Genomic DNA, 27,931 nt, shown 5'->3' with positions numbered 1-27,931 from the left:
TGTACAAATAGATTAATGTTGTTTTCATGCCTCTTAACACAACATGCATTCTGCAGCCATGGATCAGGGAGTAAATTTGACTTTTGAATCTTACTATATAAGAAATACATTTTGTAAGACCATAGCTGTCATAGGTAGTGATTCCTCTGATGGATCTGGGCAAAGTAAATTGAAACCTTCCAGAAAGGATTTGCCATTCTAGATGCCATTAACAACATTTGCGATTCAGGGGAAGAGGTCTAAATATGAACATTAACAGGAGTTTGAAAGAAGTTGATTTCAACTCTGATGGATAATTTTGAGGGGTTCATGACTTCAGTGAAGGAAGTCACAGCAGATGTGGAAATAGCAAGACAACTAAAATGTAGCAATGGAGTCTGTAGATGTGACTGAATTGCTACAACTTGATGCCAAAACTTGAACAGATGAGGAATTGTTTCTTATGAATGAGCTAAGAAAGTGGTTTCTTGAGTTGGAATCTACTCCTGGTGAAGATGCTGAGACCATTGCTGAAATGACTATAAAGAATTTAGAAAATTATTTAAACATGGTTGATAAAGCAGAGGCAGGGTTTGAGAGGACTGGCTCCAATTTTGAAAAAAGACCTACCATTGGTAAAATGCTATCAAAACAGCATCACATGCTAGAGACATCTTTCATGAAAGGACAAGGCAATAGATGTGATAAACTTCATTGTTGTCTTAAGAAATTGCCATAGCCACCCCAACTTTAGTAACCACTACATGGATCTATCAGCAAACAACATCCAGACAAGATCCTCTGCCGGCAAAAGGAGTACAAACTTCTGAACATTCAGATGATAGTTAACATTTTTTAGCAATAGTGTGTGTGTGTGTATGTATATATTTTATATGGGGTCTCGCCATGTTGACCAATTTGGTCTTGAACTTCTGGGCTCAGGTGATCCTCCCACCTTGGCCTCCGAAAGTGCTGGGATTACAGGTGTGAGCCACTGCACACAGCCTATTTTTTATTAAGGCATATATATTGTTTTTCGACATAATGCTATTGCACACTTAATAGACTACAGTATGATGTAAACATAACTTTCATATGCACTGGGAAACCAAAAAAAAGTGTGTAACTTGCTTGATTATATCACTTTATCGATATGGTGTAGAACCAAACCTGCAATATATCCAAGGTATGTCTATAATATCAAGGGAAATTTCACGTATGAGATAAATTCCAGAGACATTACAGAGGTAGAATGGATAAAGCTTGAGTACTGATTGGAAGTTAAGTGAATGAAAAAAAGAAATCAAAGATAATGCTAGAGTAGAGTTCAGGTAAGGACTATAAGGATGAAAAGGATTAAAGGTAAAAGATTTTGAATATCTACACTGATTTGTTTATGTCAAGGAAATTTCAAAAGCATAGCCAAAATACATGAGTGATAAAATTTTATTTTTCATGCTGAAATTTTTTTACAAATTTTATTGCATCATACACAACTACAAGAGTAACAGTTACAACTGAATTAAAAAAATAGCATTTTGGGGGCATTTCTATTTGTTTGCTACTATCATAAGCATGTTTTGTTACATGAACAGCAATAATAATTACAATTACAGAACTGCTCAATTCATAAATGTAGTAAGTGTGTCATGATGGAGGCTACTACATAATATAAACAGTAAATGCCCAAACATATTTTCATATTCTATATTATTTATTATATAACTAGAATCAAGGACTAGAATCTAGGTAATACCATCATTCAAATATCTGACCAAGTCAATCAAGTGAGCAAGCACGTCAAATCATTTTCCAAAATCTGTTATAGTTTAGTTCTAAAGAAAAATATAAGATGAAACATATAAGGCATGGCTTGTTAATAATTTATGCCTAAAACCATTATATAATAAAAATATGCATATTTTGCAACTTGGCATTTGTTTCATCTGACACAATAATAAAAAAGATGAATAGTACTATCAGCACTTGGAATTACCCAACTACAGCTGATATAGTACCTCCCAGACTTCTAGTTTCTAAAATTCTGGGTGAAGTGGGACAATTTGAACTATAACAGTCTACATGGTAGTAATATTACCTTTTGGCCACTGGCTCAATACTAATCCTTTTTTGTTTTTTAATATATAAAATATGCTGAAATTGTATCTCTTAAAACACATTTCAATTAATGTAACTAAAAACAGAAGGGTAACAGCTTCCTTTTAGAAGACTTAAGATTTAGTTATGAAAAATCTGCCATATTTGTTAAATTAATGCAACATTTTTAGGGTCAAATATAGATCATACTATATTTTTCAATTTAGAGTCTGTGATAAATACTTGTACAAATAACTATAAACACAACCAAATTACTTTTAAAAATGGAAATTACCATTTTTATCTCTTTAGTAACTTTAATCACTTGATTTTATCCAATTTAAGGACAAACTTCAAAAATTCACTGTGAAATTTGTATTCTGACTAAGCACAAAAATACACAAACGTTAGTTCTAGTCAGAAATTTAAGCTGACAAGTGAAAATCTCACTTTGAAAGTAGATCTGGGACACAGAAGTTAAATTTTTGATCTAAACACATCATAAATATATTGTTGTAATGTAAAAATAATTTTTTAAAAGAAATGTTTAACAGTCTTTTTACTCCACCATCTCAAACATGTAAAATTTTTCCCTAAAATAGTCTAAGATAAACATCTCATCTGAAACCCGATTTTATAAAAAAGAGAGAATAAAACTAATTACTCTTATATGTACTTGAGCCAAGTAGTTGCTGCTTCCAGATGTGAGCTAAAAATCGTGACCTAATGACATTATGGTAAGCAACCTTTTGCTTATAACCCTAGTAACTTGAAATTCAATTCCTATTGCTTATCAAAGACCCATATGTATTTGTAAATTTAAAAATTTACATCTTTTAAAAAGTACCTAACAAACTATTTTCTTAAATAAAATATAATTATTATATAAAGAACTGTTTATTGTAAGAACTTTAAAAGACAAACAAAATGGGGTGCGGGAGAGTTGGGCACATGCCCTCCAAGAAAATATCTAGAATTATATCACAATAATAAGGCTAAGAACCATGAAGGATTTATTAGGCTGAAGTTTCAAGTCTCCTAATATGTTACTTTAATTGTGTTTCTGATGGTCTCCTACCTATTTGAACATTGCGGTGTCCTTTCCAAACTGTAAATCAGACAATCTGAAGTGTGTTATATTTTATTGTCATTTTCTTAGAGAAAATAATTGCTTCACTGGCCTAACAAGGCACAGAAAAACTGTACACAAATAAAATATAGCCATTTAAATGTTCCATACTTAAGATGGTTATTCAGTAATTTCAAACAATTTATGTGGTATCTAATACTTTCATACTATTCTTATTTCAAATCTCAAATAAATTAATCTCTATTATTTATAAATAATTTCCTTAAACAATGGATCAGTCTTATCTTTATTGGAATGATGAAGGGGTACTAAATTTTAACAGAAAATTAAGCTAAAGATTATGTTCCAAAGCATTTTATAAGTGTTCATTCTCCATTTAAAATATTTTAGAAAACAATGCTACCAAAATCTTAGTCCAGCAGTATTAGTTTGATTGTCACTACTAACTATTTGAACTTTCCTCTCATTTTTAATCATACCAATCTGAGTCAGCAGGGATTTCCAATATATATTTTAAACGATAGAACACAGATATGGGAGACAGAGATACTTGGTCTTGCTCCAGTTGTACTATTTAGTAAGTACGTGATCTTCAGCCAGTCCCTCAACTTCTTCATGCCTTTCCTTCCTCTTCTAAAAGATAAGGAGCCTATCACTCTCCTTGTTGGACTCATGGAACTGTGGGAAATCATGTAAGAAAAACATAGGAAAGAACTCTAAAAAGGGCCAATGTGCTATCAACATACAGAGGTTTGTTATAGTACTGGATTTTATTAGAATGACCAGTCTACTAGGGTGTAACTTAAAGTTATTCCAGGAAATATCAGAAAAATTTCTCTAACATATCTTTACCATGTCCTCTGGATAAGGTCTGAGAGCAGTTTAGAAAAGCGTATTAATACCTATCCTATTCCCATGGAAAAAAGCACATTGGACATTGACCTAAGAAAAGCTAAAAGCCTCATTCACTCTTTCTAGATGTTTTATGGCTATACTTCTGCTTCACCTGAATGTGTGTTTGTAGTTTTATTAATTTACAGCCTGTTTTGTTCCAGGCTTATTCTGACAGTAACTTAACTCTCTCTGAAAGTAGTCACATACCATCTTTATTTCTCTTCTATCTTTTTACTTGTTTCAAATTCTTGTTTTTTTCTGACTCAAACTCCACTAAAAGTAGATATAGTAAAAAAAAATTAATTCAAAAGATGAAGAAAAAAGATTCAAAATTAAGTGACTAAAAGCAAATGCTTCTACTTTCCATCCTTTTTAGGAGATACTATCATGCACTCTAATAGTATATAAGAAGCACAGATCATCAGAAAAATCTGTTTAATTTACACAATGTAATTTTCCAAGGTTAAAAGACACAAGCAAGAAAACAAGGATTGATTTTTGTATGAGCGTATCTAAAAGATAATTTTGAAGAAATGAATGGTAATAATAAAGTAAATGGGACATGAGGACAGGATGGGAACATAATAGAAAGGATATGACAAAATAACTTTTTTTTGATTTTACACAGTCACTAAATGTGTAAAATTTACACATTTTAGTAAATTTGAAATGTGAAAGCAGACAGGTGACTGGTCACATATGGAGAAGCAGATTTGGAAGCCCTACTAGAGATATAGGTGATTTTTGAAGTCACATAATTAAAAATTTTGAGACAAAAGGGGACCTATATCATATATAGACATAGATCATGTCAAATGAGAAAATGAGAATGATATAAAAAATACAAACAGAATCTGTATCAGAGAAGTATGCAGTAGTAGTCAGGAAATGTAGCAGAAAATGAAAGTGATTTTTTTTTTTAAAAATACTAGAAAGGCCATAATGAACTTAACGGACTGATTTGGGTTTAATAGTAAGGATGGCTTGAGTTAGCAATGAATTAAGGGAAGACTAGTGTTAAAACAAAAACAAAACAAAACAAAAAAAAACAAAAACCACATTCAACGAATTTAAGATACTCAGGAAAACTTGCAGAAAATAATATGAAAATTAAGGGGAAACCTGAGTGTGTTTAAAGGCAGAATTAAATAAAGCTTATGTTTTATGGTTGAGAGAGTCAGACTAATAAACAGGCTGTTTCAGACCTAAGTTAGGCACTTAGGGGTGGGGAAAGGGAAACCTGATTTCTGTCATGAGAAAACAGAACGAAATTAATCTCAACCCAGCTACATTTTTTGGTATCATAACCACTCCTACACTAGTACATATTTTAAATGTCCCTAGAACTTGGTAAGTGAAAAGACAAAAAAAAAAACAAATGAAAAATGATGCTGAAAATATAAAACAGCAAAGTTGAATAAGTCAATAATCTATATTTGAAAACAATTTTAAATAAAATTAAAACCAAAAGTAGAAAACTATAAAAAAGTAACTACTAGAGGCATCATATTCCAAGTGATGTGCAAAGTGATTAAATTTCTAAATAGGTTTTATTTTGGCCACCATCATTTAATGACATTTAATTAAGGATTTCTTGAACAATTTCTATCAAAAAAATAATTTCCTCCTCTAAAACATTGATAAAATTGATAACTGGGTACCTAACAGTTGCAAAACATGTCTACACCATTCTTTAGTATGAAAAGCAACATAAAAAAATGGAGCATCAAAATACTTTATTTCAAATTTATTTTATGCCAGATCCAAGATGTAATTGGAACCTATTCCCAGTCGATGGGTTTCTGAATTTCATTTTCCTATTTATTGTATTTTTATGAGAAACTTGTTGTAATGAGTCTGTACCACTTTATTTGACATTTACTAAAGCTGTATAAAAGCCATGCACAGTTTATTTACAGTATTGTACATTAAATGATAATGTTTGAAGATCACACAAAGATTTCACAAAACTATAACTAACACAGAAAGATGTGTGAAAACATTAGGGGCTTTCAAAATTTTAGGTATGGAATTTTGCAAAGATTATTTTGGCTTATAAGTGTTAGGCAATCACTAACCTGAAATAAGTGACAAAAACATGCAGATGATTACCGTTTCAACAAATGAAAAGCTATAAATGTCTAGCTAAAAGCTAAAATATTGTGTAGCTGAAATACTACCATATAACAATGGGAATTTATAAAATAGGAAAAAAGGTTATTCTTTAAAAGTCTTCCATGAGTAATAGACTTTCAGTAATTTTCTATAAAAACATTCAGAAATTAAGTTTCTCAAATTATGTTTATCACCAAAATTATGTTTTCAGTAGTGACTGGAGCTATGACTTTTAAATAATTATTTATTGTACTATAGGGGAAGTATCAGCTTTTCCTTGTAGGGGATAGGCTGGAGAAGGAAATCAACCAGTAAATTTAGATTCAAGTAAAAGATCCTAGTACAAATATATCATTAACACAGAGTGGAGAGTTACAAGAACTGCAGGTCCACATACTTTTAACTGTACTCTTAGAAGTGTAAACTTTAGGTTTGTTCAATTTAAGGTCTCCTATTAGGAAATACCTCTTCATTGAGAGTATAGGAAATATCAATAGATATTTCTTCTTTAAATCCATCTCTTCCAGTTTTTACTGTTGTGGCTGAAGTACATTTAAATATTCAGACTGCCCCAACTGATAAGTTGTGTTTCTTCCACAGTCGACATACTGATACCTCTCCTGGGATATCTGTTCAGAGTGGCCAAAGTATGTTGTTGTCACAGTAACTCTAAAAATAACGTAAGTGAGGAGAGACATTTAATAGTTATATTAGAAGTTTTTCCATAGTGAGACTACTTTAACACATAAAAATTATCTCCCAGAAGAGAATATTTGATTAATGATAACTTAATATTGTGCACACAATCCTCTTAAGGAGTATTTCCCCAACAGACAACAAAAATGGATAGCTGAGTGAGCCCTGTCGACATAATTACACATAATAAGTGTAATATTTTAAAACAATTATCTTCTGTTGAAAATATAAAGTTCATTATATGCTTAAAAGTGACCATGGTTCTCTTATCATAGAAAAAAAGGTTAATCAAATGTCAGCTAATGGTCAAAACACCAAACCTATAATCAACAATGTTTTATTGGCTTAGATAACACCCAATTTACAAACCAATAATATTCTTATTACTGTTAATGACTATTTGTCAAGGGAGTAAGGAATTGGATGTGGGGCTCAGTTCCCTGTATCCTTTCCATTTTCCTGAACTCTTGTGACATCCAGATTCACTACTTAGCAGTCACGTAGTCTTTCACTACTTCTCTGAACAACCATTTCGTAATTTTTAAAGTGGGTGATATTTACTCATAGCACTCTTGTAAGGCTTAAAACCCAACTGAGGTGGCATTTATAAAGATGTTGTGTATATTATAAGCCAATGTTATAAATCTAAAATGTTAACAAGCAATATCTCTTTCAAAAAAGATTTGTACTTACTGCATCATGAGTACTATGTTATGCACTTTGATGGATATCAGAGTACAGAAATCACTGTTAAAGAAATTAAAATGGGAACAAATGCAAGTTACTACATTATAAATTAAAAATTCTCCTTCCTATGTTAAAGCTAACAGAGATGCTAAGAAATATAATAAGCATTTGTTGGTTGAGAATTTTCTATACTTCAAACAATGACTGATATATTCATGACTTCTTACTCGAAAAACATGTATGTATTCATGCCACTGCAGTTGCAGGGTTGTTTAAATGCAGGCTATAAATTACTTATATATTTTGCTCATCTTCTGAAATTTCGATAACTAGGTTGTTATTTACCCTAAAAGTCTGTATCTACGCTTATTCAAAAGATGATGAAAATTTATAATTATTTTAACATAGTAACAAGTTTAACACAGTAACATAGTAATGAAAAATAAAGTGACATGGTATAACCCTAATTCTGAAAAATAAATAAAAAACCAAATTTTATGTGTATATATACATGAATATTATACATGTTGAAAAAGAGGAACAGAGAGGACCAGAAGCCAGAGTACTACATAATGTACTCTTTTTGACTGATAACGGAAATTAAAAAATATGTATACTCTTTATACTTTATTTTATACACTTCATTATTTGATAATAAAAAGTTATTATAAATCAGAACTTACTACATATAACTCATTTCCTCTGCTATAACGGTAGGTACTGTGTAATCAATCTGAAAGGCAAAAGGAGAAAATCGATAGAGAACAGGATCAAAACATCAAACATTTCAGATATACTTCATAACTTCAAATAATTAGAAATTTTTCTCCTTTTACAAGCTTGATTCTCAAAGATTTCATCTTGTATGTGTATAAGACACATTTCTTTTTCTTTTTTTTCTTTTTTGAGACAGGATCTCACTGTCACCCAGTTTGGAGTACGGCGGTGTGATCACGGCTCGCGAGCCTCGACCTACTGGGCTCAAGTGATCCTCCCACCTCAGCCTCCCCAGTAGGTGGGATGAGAGGTGCACACTACCACACTCAGCACATTTTTGTATTTTTCTGTAGAGATGAGGTTTCACCATGTTGCCCAGGCTGGTCTCGAATTCCTGGGCTCAAGCAGTCCACTGAGCTCAGCCTCCCAAGGTGCTGGGATCACAGGCATGAGCCACTGTACCCAGCAGAGACACATTTCTAAATCAAGTTTTTGAGGAAATCCCCCACCTACTTCAAGTTATATGATATACAAAGCTGACATTCATTTAACTCTTACAAAGTATTTCATGATTGATTCTTACTTGTTTCATATCAAGTGGACCAATAATGGTTATGTTGTTTAAGCGTGCCTTTCCAATAACTGTTTTTGAAAATTGAACTTGGGCAGTGATGTTTTCAACTTCGACAGAGTAATAGTTATTGTTTGTTATATTTAGTGTGTTCTACAAAAAAAGGAGACAGAAAATGTACAAGTTAGCTAAAAATAAACATACAAATATGTATTTAAAATTAAAGTAACTTCAGCTGTAGCTATGCTTCATTTATTAAGAAAAAGAAAGTAATACCAAAATGTCAAAGAAAATTTAACCAATTATTTGGTTTTATGCATGAGTACTATGTATGTAATATGCCAAGAATAAAAACCTAATTCAATATTTAAAAAAACAAAATGTATAGCTTCAGAATATGGACATTAGTAAGCTGTTTCCTATTCTATTAAATACAAAGATGACCATTTAAAATGTTCAACAGTACCTAAAATAATCTTTTTTGTTTAAAAGAAATTGCTATTTCAACTTGTACACTAGTAGAGATTTACAACAGCTCACTATGAAGAAGAAATGGGCTAGATTCAAGTCTGGTTGGTTGAGGAGAAATGTGGTTGCATCATTCACATGCTTAAGTAACAACTAACAGCTGGGATCACCTTCTACATTTCTAATTTACAACTATTGTCTCAAATTACTGTAGAAAACAGTCATTAAAAAATTTAAAAATGTTAAATAAAAAATAACAGATATATAAAAGATCTATAACAGTCATACCAAAAGGTATCATAAACAAAATCCATAGACACTAAATGATAAATAAAAGAAATATTTGTAAGCATCGGTTATAATCTATAACATGCAAAGAGCCCTTACAAATTGAAAAGAAAAAGACAAAACTCTAACAGGAAATGAAAAAAGAACAAAGGATATACATAAACAAATCAAAAAGGTACAAAGCTAAATAGCCAAAAATATTTTACAATGCTCAAATTCATTTATAGTTAGGAAAAAGTTAATTTAAGTAAAAATGGAATATTGCTTTAAATTCCTCAAACTAGTACAATTTATAGAAAGCACCAAATTCTATTCCTGGCACAGATATGGGAAAAGGGTATATTTTCATACTGCTAGCAAATATGTGAAGTGTTACAGCCATTTCATCAGTAATTTAGTTATATACATTAAAATTAGAATTATGTATAGACTTTGATCTGGCAATCCTACTTCTGAGCACCTATTCCACAGAAATAAAAACATTAGGATGCTAATGACAGTGTTATTTGGAATGGGAAAAAAAATCCTGACAATAAAATGAATTCTATTCATAAAAAGAAAGAATAAATTATATTAAGTCCTTATATGGAATATTATGAAGCCATCAAAAAGAATCAATTAAGTCAGATAATTAGGAAAGATTTTTACAAGGTATTAACGAATGTGAAAACCAAGATGCACATAAATAAGTACTAAATATTTTTTAAAAATACTGATTTTATAAAGCTGAATATGTGAGTGTATACATAAATGTTAATAGGAATATGTAGAAAGATATGAAAAGATGCAATATGGGATGAGTTGAAGGAGAGAAAATAGTTTTAGTAAAAAAAAGGATGAAAGAATATGCTAGAGTCAGCAATTATATGATTACATTTATGGAGTCATTTACATTGGTATAGTCACAAATGTAAAGAAATTTCAAAAATGTTCTCAAACACAGTAAAAATAATCTTTAAATATATAAACATTTTATCTATTTGGCTCTTAATGTTCATGTCAATTTCATTTCTAGACATGATAGGAAAGAGATAGTTAATTTGAGGTCAATGGATCTTCTGATAAGACCAAGGATTGAAATTTAGAAGAATCTTGGAAGTCTTTGTATATGCAAAATTATGCTGGTACATGTCTTTTTCTGTACTGTCCATAGTTTCATTAGAATATTTAAGGGATCAATGATGTAATACAGGTTGAGAATACAAATGCTTATGAGAATTAAGACAAAGAAAAAATAAGACAGAATAAATAAAAATTTAGTAATAAAGGTTAGACATTTGTTGCTCAGAGTAGTGAGAATCCATTTAATTTAAAAGATGAAAAGAGATCACCATAATTGTTAACAAAGACCCTAAACTACCTATGATCTTTAATTGGCAAATGTACTTTCAGGAATTTATCCTAAAGAAATAACCTGAAATGGAAACAAAGTTTAAGCACAAAGATGTTTTCTTAATATTTGTAATAGTAAAATTAAACATCCATTAAGAAAATGGTTGAATTAATTATAATATGATCATGTAAAAGACTACACAAGACCATTTAACATGGGAAAATGTACTGTGACCTCAGTTGAAATGTGCATTTGTATATATGTGAATGAATGTGTGTATCCTTTACACATGAGAATGATTACATTTGTAAATGTATATGCATTGTTCATAAATATATGTATATGGTAATAGTTCGACCTAGGTAGCAGAAGTAAAAATCTTTATATGTTATAGTTCTCAAATGTCTTATAATGACAAATATTGTCATAAGTAGAAAGACAAATGTTACTAAAAAGTAGTACTACTAATATATACTAATCATTTTAAGAAAGCAAAGCAGTTCCATTTTCAACATACTTATAATGTACAGAAAATTCAGCCGCTTATCTCATTGTCATCTAGTTAATGTTCATCCAAATAATCTTATTTTTCATTTAATGTTCAGTCTGTCTCAGTTTAAGTGGCAGTATTCCAAAATGTGAGAATTTCTGCATAATTATTTAAAATAGAGTATGATATTCACATTTAAATATACTTGCTGGTACTTAAAAGAAAACATCACAGGGTTTTTTATTATTTATTAGTACATATTTATGTTATTTGACATGAAAAAAGTCTTTGGAGGTAGGCCAAAAAAAGTCTGGCCAATGTTTTAAACAGTGTATAAAAAAGAAAATATGTTCCTTGTTCCAAAGGGCTAAGTGAGAAAATACCCAACAATTCCCCAGTTGTATAAAACAATTTACAATTAGCATTGTGTTACAAACGTTTTATTCACATATATGTATATTTTCCTATATTGTTGTTTTTAAAGAAAAAGCCCTTAAACCGGCAACTTTTGACAGAAAGCAGTAAGAATAAATGGATCCACGGGATCCATTTTTTCTCTGTAATTAAGTAGTGATTCCACTTTAACATACCATTCCATTTCACTCACTGTCCCGACAAACCTCCCTCTTTCCAACCACCACCACAGACATCTCTACCTCAACCTTAACCACACCATTAACCTCTGCAAGAAAAAACAACTATCACTCTTCCTGGCAGATCACTGTCACTCAGATATATCTCATGGCTGGCCAATAAATATTATCCCTTTTCCTAATTCAATAGTTAGCAAACCGTGCTCTTTTCAAACAAACGTTAACATGTAAAACAGGTAGAAAACCTCTCTAAGGTTTTTGTTTGTTTTGTTTTCATGAGTGGCAAGGCTACACTGTCCTTTCAAAAACAATGTCCTAAGAAACACACATTGTTTGCAAAAAGAACAAAGCTGCAGGCATCACTTCAAACTATACTACAAGGCTACAGTAACCAAAACAGCATGGTACTGGTACCAAAACAGAGATACAGACCAATGGAACAGAACACAGCCCTCAGAAATAATACCACACATCTACAACCATCTGATCTTTGACAAACCTGACAAAAACAAGAAATGGGGAAAGGATTCCCTATTTAATAAATGGTCCTGGGAAAACTGGCTTGTCATAAGTAGAAAGCTGAAACTGGATCCCTTCCTTACACCTTGTACAAAAATTAACTCAAGATGGAGTAAAGACTTAAATGTTAGACCTAATATTTAAAAAACCTAAAACCATAAAAACCCTAGAAGAAAACCTAGGCAATACCATTCAGGATGTAGGCATGGGCAAGGACTTCATGACTAAAACACCAAAAGCAATGGCAACAAAAGCCAAAATTGACAAATGTGATCTAATTAAAGTAAAAAGCTTCTGCATAGCAAAAGAAACTATCATCAGAGTGAACAGGCAACCTAAAGAATGGGAGAAAATTTTTGCTATCTACCCATCTGACAAATGGCTAATATCCAGGATCTACAAAGAACTTAAAAAAATCAAACAACCCCATCAAAAAGTGGGCGAAGGATATGAACGGACACTTCTCAAAAGAAGACATTTATGCAGCCAACAGACACATGAAAAAATGCTCATCATCAATGGCCATCAGAAAAATGCAAATCAAAACCACAATGAGATATCATCTCACACCAGTTAGAATGGCGATTATTAAAAAGTTCAGGAAACAACAGATGGTAGAGAGGATGTGGAGAAATAGGAACACTTTTACACTGTTGGAGGGACTGTAAACTAGTTCAACCATTGTGGAAGACAGTGTGGTGATTCCTCAAGGATCTAGAACTAGAAATACCATTTGACCCAGCAATCCCATTACTGGGTATATACCCAAAGGATTATAAATCAAGCTGCTATAAAGACACATTAACACGTTATGTTTATTGCAGCACTATTCACAATAGTAAAGACTTGGAAACAACCGAAATGTCCATCAATTATAGAATGGATTAAGAAAATGTGGCACATATACACCATGGAATACTATACAGCCATAAAAAAGGATGAGTTCATGTCCTTTGTAGGGACGCGGATGAAGCTGGAAACCATCATTCTAAGCAAACTATCACAAGCACAGAAAACCAAACACCACATGTTCTCACTCATAGGTGGGAATTGAACAATGAGAATACTTGGATACAGGGAGGGGAACATCACACACCGGGGCCTGTAGTGAGGTGGAGGGATGGGGGAGGGATAGCATTAGGAGAAATACCTAAAGTAAATGATGAGTTAATGGGTGCAGCACACCAACATGGCACCTGTATACATATGTAACAAACCTGCACGCTGTGCACATGTACCCTAAAACTTAATAATTAAAAAAAAAAAAAAACACAGAGGGCATTTTCACATATGCTAATTTACAAAAGAGAAACCAGTCACTTGTATTTCATCTTTAAAGCTGATAAAGGAATGGTCTATTAAAGGTGGCAAAAACTGTATTTCCCAAATACAATGAAATCAAAATGTTACATTTACAAAATCTATCAAATCAACTATGTCAACACTTTCCTAGAAGTTATTCAGAGTCTTATGTTGAAAAGTAAATTGTAATACCTTTTTCCTTTTTTTAGTTTATTTTACCCTCCTAAAGACATTTTCAAATGCTAAATGATTCTGTATATACAGAATTGCCAGTATTTATTATTGCTATTTTTAGCAGAACCAGAAATGGTAGAGAAGGTCAATACAGAAAAGACATACAGAAAGCACACTGACCAGTGTCACATTTAACAAACATCTCTTCTCAATGGGGACAAAGGTGCTGCTTAATAGGATAAAAGAATGAAGTTAAACATTTTTCATATAAATTTATACTCACTGTGATATTTAAATAAATTGTACGCTTCTGAACATCATAACTGACATAGGCTGATTTTACACCAATGTATTTCACGTCGATAGAGCGAGGGAAAAGGAAAAACACAGCCAATCCAGAAAGGAGTAGACAGACAAACACAGAAGCCATCACATACAGCTTTCTGAAAAGGAAAAGAGGGTATTTAAGTACATGTGCATCAGAAATTATATAATGCAACATTAGAGAAGGTATGTTCAATTTCCCCCATATATCAGCAGCAACATATATAAGATGCTAAATGTTACCAAATTTTCACATCTGAAAGTATTGGGTATGGTTGAGTCTGAGTCTATTAAGTGTTAAGATGTTCTCTTTAAAAGATGAAATCGGTGGGATGCGGTGGCTCACGCCTGTAATCCCAGCACTTTGAGAGGCTGAGGCAGGCGTATCAAGAGGTCAGGAGTTCGAGACCAGCCTGACCAACACGGTGAAAAACCATCTCTACTAAAAACACAAAAATTAGCCAGGTGTGGTGGTGTGCGCCTGTAATCCCAGCTACTCAGGAGGCTGAGGCAGGAGAATAGTTTGAACCTGGGAGGCAGAGGTTGGAGTGAACTGAGATCGCACCACCGCACTCCTGCCTGGATGAGAGAGCGAGACTCCATACCAAAAAAAAAAAAAGGAATCACATTTTTGGACACTGAAATTTTGGGCTTAAAAACAATAGAACATTTACTTTTTTGACTGCCAGAGCAGTTTTCACATTAGATTCAAGCTGACGAGCTTCATACAAACACACATTTCAAAACTCCCTCTGAATTCACTGAAGCAGAATTTTCACATGTAAGTTTTGCCATTACATGATCCCCTAAAGTGACTGCTCATCAGAACCATCTTAGAAATAATAATGATGGGGAAAGGAGAGCATTAGGAAAAATAGCTAATCATGCTGAGCTTAATACCTAGGGGATGGGTTGATGGGTACAATAAACCACCATGGCACACATTTACCTATGTAACAAACCTGCACATCCTCCATATTTTTAAAATTAAAAAAAATGACACAACCACATGCCTCATCAATGATTCTTACTATAATTAGTCTTTTTTTGAGTATTCTCATCTCAAAGTACTTACATACTCAGTTTTTAAGATTTTTTTACATTGATCAACTCTGCTTTGAAGGTGTTGTTACATTTCTTTTTCTAATCAAGAAAAGATATTTTATGCAGGTATAAGACAAGGAAAAATTTGTAGGTAAAAACTTCCTCTTTTCAAGGTTAACCTCAAAACCAGAGTTCAAATAACTATTTCCTGTTCTCTCTAACATACAAGTCCTCTATTGGATGCCCACAACATCCTTTTTTTGTTTCTGAGTCTTGCATGACAATTACTTATTTTCCTTACAATCTACTTATACAAAAATTTTCCATTTTATTGTTTCTTCCACTCTCTGCCACCATTTCCTTTCTAAATGCTCTGATGGATTTAATCTTTGTATGTATTACAAGAGCAATTAAAGTGCCTCCTGCAGATATTTTATAAATATTTCTTAGTGTTTTAAGTTGCCCAAGTTAAGAACAGAGCAAACTGGTTTATTAAAAAACAAAATAATACAAGCAAACACAAATTTGCTAAGTCACTGCTACTAAGTCCATGCTGTTGTCTTGAGCAAACAAAGCAGTTCCCACTCACTCATTCTGGACTCTCTCAACCTGAGTAGGGGTAGTGATCCCCACTGGATTACCTAATAGGAAATTTAAACACGTTTATAGTATCTATAATACACCAAAATACATAAAAAGGCATAAGAAGAGTTTAACATCATCATAATAAAATCTGAACTTTGTTGGATTTTCTACACTTCAGCGTTTTATTTTTAATTACTTATGGGTGGGCGAATCCATCATAATCTAGTCCTTAGGGCTTATAAGTCAGTCCTAGTTGTGAATAAATGAATCATTTTCTAAATTACTCTGTATACCATGTCTGTAGCCATAACGAACATTACTGAACCTGGTGGGACAATAAAACAACATTCCATCTAGTATTTCATTCCAAATTGAAAAGTTGGCTAGTTTACTGACAAAATATATGTCTCCATTACAAAATTAATTAGTAATGATTTTTCTTATGGCTCTAGTGATAGCAACCAAATCCTGGGAGTTATAAGGTGCTAATGAAGTTATGAAAGTTGTGTGGTATATCTGCAATCAAGTTAGAATTCCATTTTTGCCATTTCCTACCTGCAGTATTTAATGCAATTTACTTTTCTTCCGCTTTAAAATCCATGTTTGAGGATTAAATGACATAGCTAAAGTATACAGACAAAAGCAATTGAGAAATATAATTTTCTAATAATCTCACCACAACTCACTCAATTTGTAAAGAAATAAAGACCCAAAGTTGTTCCCAAAATATTATAATTTTATTACAAATTGAGAAACAACAACTGTTCTTGGCCTTGTGTGAGCTCTGAGGACTATTCCCTTTGCTCCTATTGGGTGGTCTTTCCTCAGCCTCAGGTATGTTCCTCACACATATATGTTGATCAGGACACAGCTGCAGGCTTAAGAGCACCCTCTCCAGCTCTCTACCTTCTGGTACTCTGCCCTGCTAACTCTAGTCATTTTGGCTTTCTGGACACCCAGTTCCATCTCCTCCATTGAGGAAGACCACTGAGCTCTGCCTGGGTTGGTTCCTTCCTTGTGCTGCAGGCTGGAACCTTTCTCAGACAGTAAGCTGGTACAATCACAGGGCTTGCTGGTGCAATCATAGGGCTTATCTCCTTTGTTTTTGCTTTCTCAGGAATCACTGCCCTGTGCTGGCTGATGTCCAATGTCTGAAAATATTGTTTACTATATTTGTCCAGTTTTACAGTGATTTCAGGTGGGGTATTTCAGGCATTATTCTATTTGGGTCGAAAGTGGAAAATTCAATTTCTTTGATTTTGTATCTCTTTGGTCTTATTGCTAAAACTCTTGCTCCCTAAGGCATTTACATAATAACTTATTTAAGTATAAAATTTCCAAACTACATCAAAGGTACTCCTAACAATGCAACTATTAAGTAGAGTTTAAAATTTGTTGTGATTCTCTTTGCCATTTGGAACACAACCCCCGACATTTATAGTCGCAGCACAATGTTTTCAAGTCACTTAAAATAATTATTTCAGTTTTGTTAGTGTCACCAACTTCATATACAGTTAGAATAATGTTTCCTTTTGTCTCAATTTTTGGCAGTTACTTTTGATTTCATCTTTTAAGTTATGTAAAAAAAATGTACACAGATACAGACACACACACACACACTTTACTTGCTTATCCACTCCCTCTTCCAAGTTCCTTCCCAAACTCAGAGATGAACCAATTGTATTAGATTTGGTTTATCATCCCATTGTTTGTCTCTTTGTGTGTATATGTGTGGGTTTGAGTGTGTGGTGTTTTCAAAGAAAAACATATTGTCAATATCACACTGTAGTAAAATATCGTTCTCCTTCCATTTTACCACTGTGTACACGTAGTATCTTATTCCATCAGTCCTCTATTATTGGTATTTACATTGTTTCCAGTTGTTTGCTTCTGCAAACATTGGCACAATAAATAATTTGTGCAAATACCATTTACTATATTTGACAACTATCCTGAGAATAAATTTTTCAAAGTAGGATTTCTGAGCCAAAAAGTAAATGCAGATGTAATTTGGCAAATAATGCCAAATTTTCATTCACTAGCAAGGAATGAATATACTTGTTTTCAGTCACTACTGCCAATAAAGTATGTTGTCAACATTTTGGATTTTTGCCAATGTGATAGAAATGGCATCTAAGTGTAGCTTTAATTTGCATTTCTATTATGAGCAAGATTGGACATCTTTTCAAATGTTTAAAGGTCATTTGCATTTCTTTTTTGTGAACTAGCTGCTCATAGCTTCTATTTTGCTTTGGAGGTTGGCCTTTTTCTTCTCAAATTCTGAAGCTCTTTATAGAGTAAGGATATTGGCCCTCTGTCTGTGATATGATGTGTAAACTTTACTACTTAGTTTGCTATTTGTATTTTGACTTCAGTTAAGGTTTTGTCTTCATCCTGTAAAAGTTTATCTGTCAAATTTATCTTTTCTGCATTGAAAATCATAGTTTAAAAAGTTCTCCCACTTTTAGGTTATAAAGGGATTAATACTAATTTCCTTCATATTCATATCTGTCTATACATTTTGTAATAAAAGGTCAGACTGTTTATAAAATCCTTGGTTCGTTTTATTTTCCTGATTTAAATATGTCACACCATTGCTTATCTGTTTGAGGCACTGTAGTCAAGAAGCAGCATGTCAATCTGATTTTCTAACATTTATAAATTAACTGATCCTTTTGCCTAGGTATTTAGGAGTTTTGTTGTTTTCTTAAAGTTCAAGAATTTCACTAACCTGGGTTGATTTTTTTCAGGATTGTGGTGTCTTTTCAATATGCAGGTCCCTGTGTTCTTGATTTAATGTTCTGCATTTGTTCAGTTCTATTCCTTTGGTTTTCTTCTTCAGATGCTCCAATTACATACATGTTTAGTTTTCTTTATGTGACTTTTAGACATTTTCTCTCAAATCCTTTACATCAATTTGTTGTTTATATTTTCATTCCTCCCGTTTATGTTCTATTTCCCTGACTGTATTTCCAATGTATTTGTACTTGTGTTCTTCCAGTTTTGTGGAAATGTTTTTCTTCTAATTCTTTCCAGAGGTTTGTAAATTCTCTTTGCACATACTCTCATTGTTTAGTTATCTCATTTCTGAGCTTCTCAATTTCTGCCTTATGCTGTCCTGTTATAGCTTTTATAGTATTAAGTTAAAGTGTTCATCTGCTCTTTTCACATGCCTTTATTAAAGTGTCAGTATTTTGCTTAGCTTACTTTCTTCAACTTCTTAAAAAGTATATTTGTATAATGCTTTGTTGCAATCCTTTCCAGGTGCTCATGTTTAAATGAAAAGAGCTTTTGTACTTTCAAGAAAAGGTTTCATTTGCGGTGATGGAATATGCCAGCGTTGCTTTGCTAGCTTCACTGTTCAAGGGCTCCATCCTCTGTTGATATACAAAGTATTTGAAAATATGGCCTCCATGTATATTTATCTCCACAGTTTTGAGATGATCTCCCTAATATGTGAATCAGTTCTCTCCTTCCTTCCTAACTCCTGTCCTGTAAACATTGGATTCTACTCAACTTTTTTCTTGAGGATATGTATTTGTATCCTTCTGCAATAATTTTTGCTTCCACATTTCCTAAGGTCTCTGAGGATTTAGGATGGTCCAGTTCCTTCTGATCTCGAAGATACTTAGCAGGTGTCTGTGGTCTTTTTGCACTTTCTCCAAGCTAGAGCATGCAAATCTTGTCATTTTTACAGATTATTCTTGGAAATATTTGCTGGGTGTCCTCTTCTTTTGGGACAAAGTATTTGCTTTGTGTATCAGGGCTCATATGATCCTTAGTAACTCTTTTTGCTTTCCTTCACAACCTCCACACAGCTGCTAAGGCCGTTGGGGTCCCTGCTGTCACCATGTTTAAATACCAATTTTTATCCTGGGGTTGTGGAGTACACCTTATCATCCAATTTTTAATGAAAATTTTATGTGTGTGTGTGTGTTTGTACTGCTATTCTAGATCTATTTCCATAGATTTGAGAAGATAAAGATACCATACTGCTTTCAAGACCTTACCCCAACCAGAAAATCCTTTCTTGTCTGTTTAAGGATACAAAGCATATGATGACATAATTTAACTACGTGACAGCATTTTTTCTTTTAATAGTTTTAACTAGTTATTATACATAATTTGAAAAAATACAAAAAACAAAAATAAAACATAAAACACTGCCATATTCTTAGAATCACTTACGTTCTTCTTGGCCTTAATCTCTGATCACTATATGGAATCAATGCCACCAGTTGGTTTTCTTGCCCTAAATGTGAAAGAAGTAAGTTCAGAAATTACTATGATTAGTTAAAAATATAATGGCTCCCCATCACAATCTGGTTTGGAAAGACCAGAATATCATCTGGCACTCATCGCTTTCCTTTAGCAAATTGCTAAGTCTTCAGAAAGTACCCAGCAGAAGTTCTAGAGAAGACAACGTATTTTTTCACACGTAAATGTCTAGCTAAAAAAAAAAAAAAAAAAAAAAGTATAACAAATGAGGGCTTACTTTTTCTTCCACTAAAAAAAATCTAAGTCCTAGCTTTCAGAAGAGCTAAATTTACCAGGCCTTCCTTCAGCTTCACTGGTGTCCATTAAGACTCTGATTTGGTTGTCTGGATGATAGAAGAAGAAACATATTGGTATCGCCCTTTCCTGAAACCTCTATCATCTCTATCACTGCAGAGTTTCTGACATTGTCCCCCTTGAAAACCAAAACCGGCCTCTGAAGTAGAAGTCTCAAGCTTTAAGAGCCCCCTACATAATGAGCCTTCCAGGGCCCTTTCAGGTCTCACCCCAATCCACGTTAAAGTCACTTCAAAATCCATGATTTCTTTCTTGGGTTGAGCTATATCCATAAGTTTAAAGGATAAATGGACCTTTAAATGCCAATTTTATAATCTTATTAGAAGTTGGCTTATCATATTAACTATTAAGGTATCAGATAGTCAAGTTCTCTTTAAAAGCTTTCTAAAATGCTTCTGTTATTTCCCCCGACACATCTATACTCTTCCTCTCATCTGTGCTCCCCCATCACACCCATATATAATTATACAAATACATATAACATGGATATCTGTATCTTTGTGTGTTTACATATCTCACCTTGTTTAGTGGTATTCATCTGGCTAAAACTACAACCCTGGTTAAAACCAACCCTCTGGCTCCTATGCATGTATCAACACAGCTAAACATGGACACAGAAAAACACACAACTACACTCACTGGTTTCATTTTTGATCACTCATGTCAAGTAGCACTTAATGATGTCAACAATCATACTACATTTCCCAAGTTCATACTCTCAAGCTGACTCTCCAAGACCACAATTTTATAACTTCACCTCTCTTCAAATCTTTAATATCTTCTTCGCTATCCTCATTCTTAGTTCATTATGTGATAAATGGAAGATAATTTCTACAAGCTTCTATTATCAGATCTATCCACCTACCTGCTTCTGTGTCCATACTTTACCTTCTCTTTTATTACCAAGAATAAACCACCTGTGCTTATAACTTACCTTTTATAGAAAAAAAGAGCAGCTCTTTGTTCTTGTGCAGTAGATCTGCCCTTCTGTCTATTCAAGAACATTGCTCCAATAATTCTCTTATCTCCCGAATTACCAATGTTTTCTCTACAGATAATTCTCATCAGTATACAACTGTCTATTATTCACTCTATCTTACAAAGAAAAAAAAAATCCCTCTCCTGACCTCACAGCCCCTTCTAATGACTACCTCTCTTCTCTCTGCTATGGAGCCAAACCCCTCAGAAAATCTATTTTCTCTCTATGTAACATCTCCTATGCACTCTTGAGCCTACTCTATACATGCTACACATGCCTTTACCAAAACTGCTCTTTTAAACTCTTTTGTGGCCTCCATATAACCAAATCCAATGGCCAGTTCTCAGTCTTCACACTACCCAATCTATCAGTAGCATATGACAGTTGGTCACTCTTTCCTCCTTGGTACACTTTCTTCACTTATCTTCCATGATACCAGACACAATGATTTCCTCCTCTCATTCTAACTTTTCTTTCTCAGGGTCCTTTGTTAATTCTTTCACTGACCTTGATATGCTACAGTGTCTCAGGATTCAGTGCTAGGGTCTCATTTTTGCCATCTGCACTGACTAGTTTGCTGCTGTCATCCAGCTGAGCTTTAAGTGTCATCTATACATTGGTAACTTGAGGCTGGGCCCTGCAATTGAATTCCTGACCCTTATGATAACTAACTGCCTAATGAACATATCCACTTCCATGTCAAATAGGCATCTCCAAATATCCATGTCTAAACTTGAGCTCCTGAACTCTCCTGTGACATATACACTCAAATAATCTTTTTTTTCAATTTTAATAAATTGCTACTACATTGTTTCAGTTGCTCAAACAAACCCCCCCAAAAAAACTCTGGAGTCATCCTTGATTTCCTACTTTCCATAATCTGTATCCAGGCGGCCAAAAAAGTTTACTGGTCATACCTCAAAAATGTAACCAGACTGCTAAAACAGTACTCCCCTAACCCCTGAGCCTGGTGCATTAATCCCTTCAACTACAATAATTATTTTATTCTTAAATAGCTACTATCCTTGTGAAAATAAAACCATCATACTCAAAGGCCAACGCAAATGTAAACTTCAGTTCAAACCCACAGCATTTTAAGATACATTTTAAGCATCTTAAAAATGTATACAAAGTATACTTTATACTTTGACCTTCTTCCCTCTGGGTATCTCCAGGGTCACACATCAACTTTCACCAAGAAGATAATGAGAACAGCATAAAGTATCTTTATTATTTCTACTTATTGCCACTGTTCCTAAAGTAGCTTACAAGCAGCACATAGGGGATTATTTCCTTCTAACGTCCCCTATGATATATCACAAACAGTTTTTTTTTTCAATTTGGCTCATTTTCACATACCATCCCTCTTCACAGAGTTTCTTTAACTCATTAGGGCACAGCCAGCTTATTATTCTTCTTTAGATAATGAATTAAAAATATTAGGTTGGCCAGGCGTGGTGGCTCACAGCTGTAATTCTAACACTTTGGGAGGCCAAGGCTGGATGATCGCTTGAGCCCAAGAATTCGACATCAGCCTGGGAAACATGGGGAAACTCCATCCTTATTATTAAAAATAATAAAATTTTAAAAATAACATGAAAGAATAAGCTTCCTTACACATTAATTCTGGCTGGGCATGGTGGCTTACTGCTATAATACTAGCACTCTAGGAAGCCGAGGTGGGAGGATTGCTTGAGGACAGGAGTTCAAGACCAGCCTGGCCAACAATTGCGAGATCTCATCTCTTAAAAAAAAAAAAAAATAGGTCAACAAATTACTTAAATTGCTTCTAACATCTGATATAGCAAAGTAGCAAGTAACTATGATGTCATCTCTACAGATGCCAAATAGGACTAAAAGTTTTCATTTACAAGACAGTGAATATCTGCTATAATAGCAGGTGGGAATGAAAAAATACTGGAGGTAGTGAGGTGGTTTTCTTTACTGCTTTAGGAACCTTAATTAATACTTTATTTGTTTCTTTTGCATCTTTTTGACTGAAGGTAACTGATATGATGTTTCAACTTTAATTCTAAGAGTCCTCTAAAACAGGTGGTTCCTGAGACCCACAGTTTTTATAATACTTGAGCAAATACCTAAAATCATTTAAAGGGAAAACAATACAATAACACATACCCCTAGGAATTCTTCCTGTTCCCTGACAAGTAGGGCAGGTGACACTATCTCTTCCTGTAAATTCCACATATGGAAACTGAGAAACATCTCCATTTCTTCCATCTTCATTATGGACTTCACTATTAACCAGTCCATTCCTCATGTTTTCAGATGTGACTCCATCATAAGCATCTTCTTTGCTTGAATGCAAAGGCAAATGAGAAAGAGACTTTCCCATGTCTAAAGAAAAATAAAAATCTTACAGTAAACTTCAGGGAAAAAAGTACATTCAAGAACACTATGAGATATTTACACTAATTAATTTAGAACAGTCAAGGAACAGTCAAACTCTGTAAAATATTTGAAGGGATTTATTCTGAGCCAAAAATGAGTGAACAAGGCCTGACGCACAGTCTCAACAGGTCCTGAGAAAATGTCCTCAAGGTAGTTGGGTTACAGCTTGATTATACATTTTGGAGACAGAAATTACAGGCAGAGGCATAAATCAATAGATGTAAGGTATACATTAATTCAGCCCAGAAAAGCAGGACATTTTGAAGCAGGGGTGGAAGGCTGGGGGGTGTCCAGGTCATAGGTGCATAGGTGGATTTAAAGATTTCCTAATGGCAATTGGTTGAAACGGTTAAACTCTACCTGAGGAGTTGAAGTCAGCAGAAAGAAATGTTTGTAGTTAAGACAAAGGAGGAGGATATGGAAGCCAAGGTTCTTATTATCTAGATGATGCCTCCAGGTAGCAGGCTTCAGAGAGAATAGTTTGTAAATGTCTCTTATTACTCCTTATAATATTCCAGGCTCTTGGTTAAATCGCTGCTGAATTAGGAAAAGATCTGGAAAGGAAAGGGGATTCTGTACAGAATGTGGATCTTCCCCACGAGAGACAGCTTTGCAAGGCCATTTCAAAGAAATATATTTTGGGGTAAGATATTTCAATTTCTCTCAGGGCCTGCTATCTGTCAAGTGATTCTATATTAGAGTCAGGTTGGGATTTGATATCTTATTGCTACAAAGAGACTCTTGTTAGTCTTCAAATCTCTGTTTTAATTGATGCTGGTCAGTTGTGCCTGAATTCCAAAGAGAGGAAGGTACAACGAGGCATGTTCAATCCCCTCCTCCCACCTTTTCATCATGGCCTGAACTACGTTTTTAGGTTTACTTTGGAATGCCCTTGACAGAGAAGCGGGGTCCACTTAGTTGGGGGGCTCAGAATTTTATTTTTGGTTTACAGAACAAACATTAAGAGAATGTTCAAACTACCTTTTGGATTATACCTTTTGGATTAGGATTATATCCAATCAAAATAATGTCTGAAACAAAGGAGCCATTTACTAGAGTCCAGAAGTGTTTTTTTAAACAAATAATGTGAAATGATGTCCTATCATGCTTATGATGAGAATGGGCTTTCAAACATTAACATTTGACAAAAGTCTACACCTGCAGGTTCTCTGAAAAGAAACATGCAGGTTTCATTTTTCTTAGAATAAAATAAAAATACATTCTACCTTTTAACTAGTTGGCACTAAAGGCAAAAATTGCTTTGGGTAGACGATAACTAGGTATTTGATGTATATCACCAAGTAACTTCAAAGTAGTACGTTTCAGCCTCTGAAAATTCACGCACCTTTGTGATAAATACAATCACCACTCTTTTCCATCCTTAAATTTCTTGCTTTAAACATTTAAACACTCGCAACAACAATAAAAAGCCCCAAAATTCCAAAATCACAGTTTTTTCCATTCAACAGTTGACAGAGTTAAAATTATGAAGCCAATGTTCCAAAATATTAAATATAAGTTACCAATACATAGCAGCAAAATTTAGAACACTAACTTCAAAAATTTTAGGATAAGAGTATCAAAATAACAATACAAATGTAAAAATCTAAGTAGAAATAAATAATTAGCACTAGTGCCTACACAAAAATAACTTCTGCAGGTAGATAATGAAGTAACTTTATACTTAAGGTCATACCCTTTTAAAGCTGAAAAGAACTTAATAGTCATATAATACACCCTGCTGGTATTTTCCTGCTTATATCCTGAGAAAAAATAAAGTGAAAAAGTAAAACTGAAAAATAACATAATTATACTCCTTCTAAATTTGATATGTCTTTTATCGGTTCCTAAAAATAGATTACATACATTCAGACAGATAGTATTTCTTTCAAAAATTCTCACTTATTTGATTAAACAAAACAGACATTCCAAGTAAGTCAGTTTATCCTAGAGTATGAAGAAAATTTTACTTTCTAGAACTGGCATGCCTGATAGGAGACTGCTTGGTGGGTACAATGTGTGTTGCTCCAGTGCTGGATGCACTAAGGGCTCTGACTTCACCAGGATGTTGTGTATCAATGTAGCAAATGGCACTTGTACTCCATGAATATACACAAAATAAATACAAAGATAAAAAAATAAATAAAATTCGCATGCCATCCACTTGTTGCTGTCACTCAAACAGAATTTAAAAAACTATACAAATGGTATGCAAACAAATGTAAAATGAGATTTTCACTCTTTCAAAAAAAAAACTATGTATTTATAAAAATCACTGCCCACATAAAAAATACAAATGATTTATGACTTCTAAAAAATCATTGTCTTAATCAACACCTGTCAGCCACAGGTAGGATAGGGAAGATTTAACATCACTGTCCCCACACACTGTAACCTTGGGGTCTATGCGGAACACTAGATGAATTGGGATCATTGGGCCTTATCAGCAAGGCCTTAAGGGCACTCTTTCTGGGATCTCAGTCAACACAGCCAGGCTGTAAGCTGCATCTTAACTGAAGCGCGTTGAGAAAAAAGACACAGAAAGGCAAACTCAAGTGGCTCTCCGTTTGAGCCTGTTTTCTGTCCTAATCTAATAGCTGCCATGATCGATTCTGCTTTAGGTAGGTGTTTGGACAAGTGCCAGACTGTGTGAGAAAATGGGAATCCCTTGCCTTCTCTACTAGATTTTCCTTAGAGAACTGACAAGTTTAACCACTTTTATTCTTGGGAGACTCAATGGTTTAAAAAAGGGGTGCTAGACCCTCTTCTGCAACCTCTCTGGGCTCAGTGTTATTATAGCGGTTCCTTACTTTACTGAAAGTCAACATGGATATCAGACTCAGTTTGGAGAGAAAAAATATATCACAGCACTCCAATTTAAATGGCTCCTGATCTTCTGTGTAGACACTGGTTTTAGTTCTAAAAGGGCTTGAGAACTAAGGAAACCAGCGCCTTTGAAAAGCTCCATAAACAACACCTAGCACAAAGCCTACTCTGTAAAGCTGCAAAATAAGATCCCGGCACCACGGCAAGAACATTCATCAACAGCAAAAGGAAGAGGGCCACCTGGCGCTCAAGGTGTGAGGGCCTAGAGGCAACCCAGAGGTCGGGCTTGGGCCGAAGTCGAGTGTTCCCTGGCTGGGCCTCATTAGAGGCGACACAGCAACTCGATCACCAGCCCTGACCGCCGCCGTACCTGCGGCTGGCCCAGCACCCCAGCGGCCTCCCCTCCTTGTCAGGCCCGGCTCAAGCCGCGGCGCAGCCGCTCAGCCTCGCTCCGGAAGGGGACCTGGGGACTGCACGTCCGGGGTCGCTCACCGGCACGCGGGGCGCTGCGCAGTCCCGGGCTGCTTCGGCGCGGACAGGGCCGAGGACAGGGTCGTGGAGTCCACAGTCCCGGGAGCCGGGGGGTGGAGCGACCGGCCTGGAGCGCGCGGCCGCCGCAGAGCTGGGACGGGGGAGGGGTAGGACAACGACAGCATCAGCAGAGGCCAAGCGCTGCTGTAACCTGCGTCCGCGCCTGCGCAGAGCGCTCCCGGAGGGGCACCCCTGGCGTCCGCGTGACGCATGCGTCCTTCTTCCTCCTGTTTGAGCCCAGAGGCGTCGATCGTGTGAGATTGTGCGCTCTTCAGGTTTCATTACCTTCGTGTCTCCCAGACTTCAAAGTAAAGTGTCCACTCTAGCCACGAATTACCTAGGAACAGTCGCTCCTCCTTTTTCCCATATCAGACCATTTCCTTTTGCAAAGGGTATAAATGTGCACCACCTGCCTCAGCTTTCAGCTGAGCAGCCACCTCGCTCACGCAATGCGAGTTGTCGCTGACAGTCTGGTCCTTAGGAATGGAATAAACTGGTCCGTACACACGCCGCTGACAGCAGCAAAGCTACTTCTATTTTAATTTAGAAACTGGCCAACTAGAAGGAGACAGCAAGCGGCAAGTCCGTAGTTTTTGTTTTTGCTCGGTTTCGTTTTGCTTTGCCCACGCTGCCCCTCCCCACCCCTTA

At 34.7% G+C, this 27,931-nt stretch overlaps 1 protein-coding gene across 1 annotated transcript; it reads right to left on the bottom strand.

Annotated features, from left to right (window-relative positions):
- Positions 1-1,407: 1,407 nt before the first annotated feature.
- On the bottom strand, positions 1,408-27,377 carry TMEM106B (transmembrane protein 106B). The gene is made up of 8 exons (XM_004045114.5): positions 27,245-27,377; positions 23,654-23,872; positions 20,155-20,218; positions 14,297-14,456; positions 8,859-8,999; positions 8,242-8,291; positions 7,565-7,618; positions 1,408-6,844 (listed from the first exon to the last, which is right to left on the bottom strand). Exons 2-8 carry the CDS (start codon positions 23,868-23,870, stop codon positions 6,706-6,708), a joined length of 825 nt encoding a protein of 274 aa, XP_004045162.1. The 5' UTR covers positions 23,871-23,872; positions 27,245-27,377; the 3' UTR covers positions 1,408-6,705.
- Positions 27,378-27,931: the final 554 nt, after the last annotated feature.

This window comes from Gorilla gorilla, chromosome 6 (assembly GCF_029281585.2).
Source record: "Gorilla gorilla gorilla isolate KB3781 chromosome 6, NHGRI_mGorGor1-v2.1_pri, whole genome shotgun sequence".
NCBI classification, from domain to species: Eukaryota; Metazoa; Chordata; class Mammalia; order Primates; family Hominidae; genus Gorilla; species Gorilla gorilla.
Note: the sequence above shows the minus strand (reverse complement) of the source record. Positions and strands in the feature narration are given on the sequence as shown.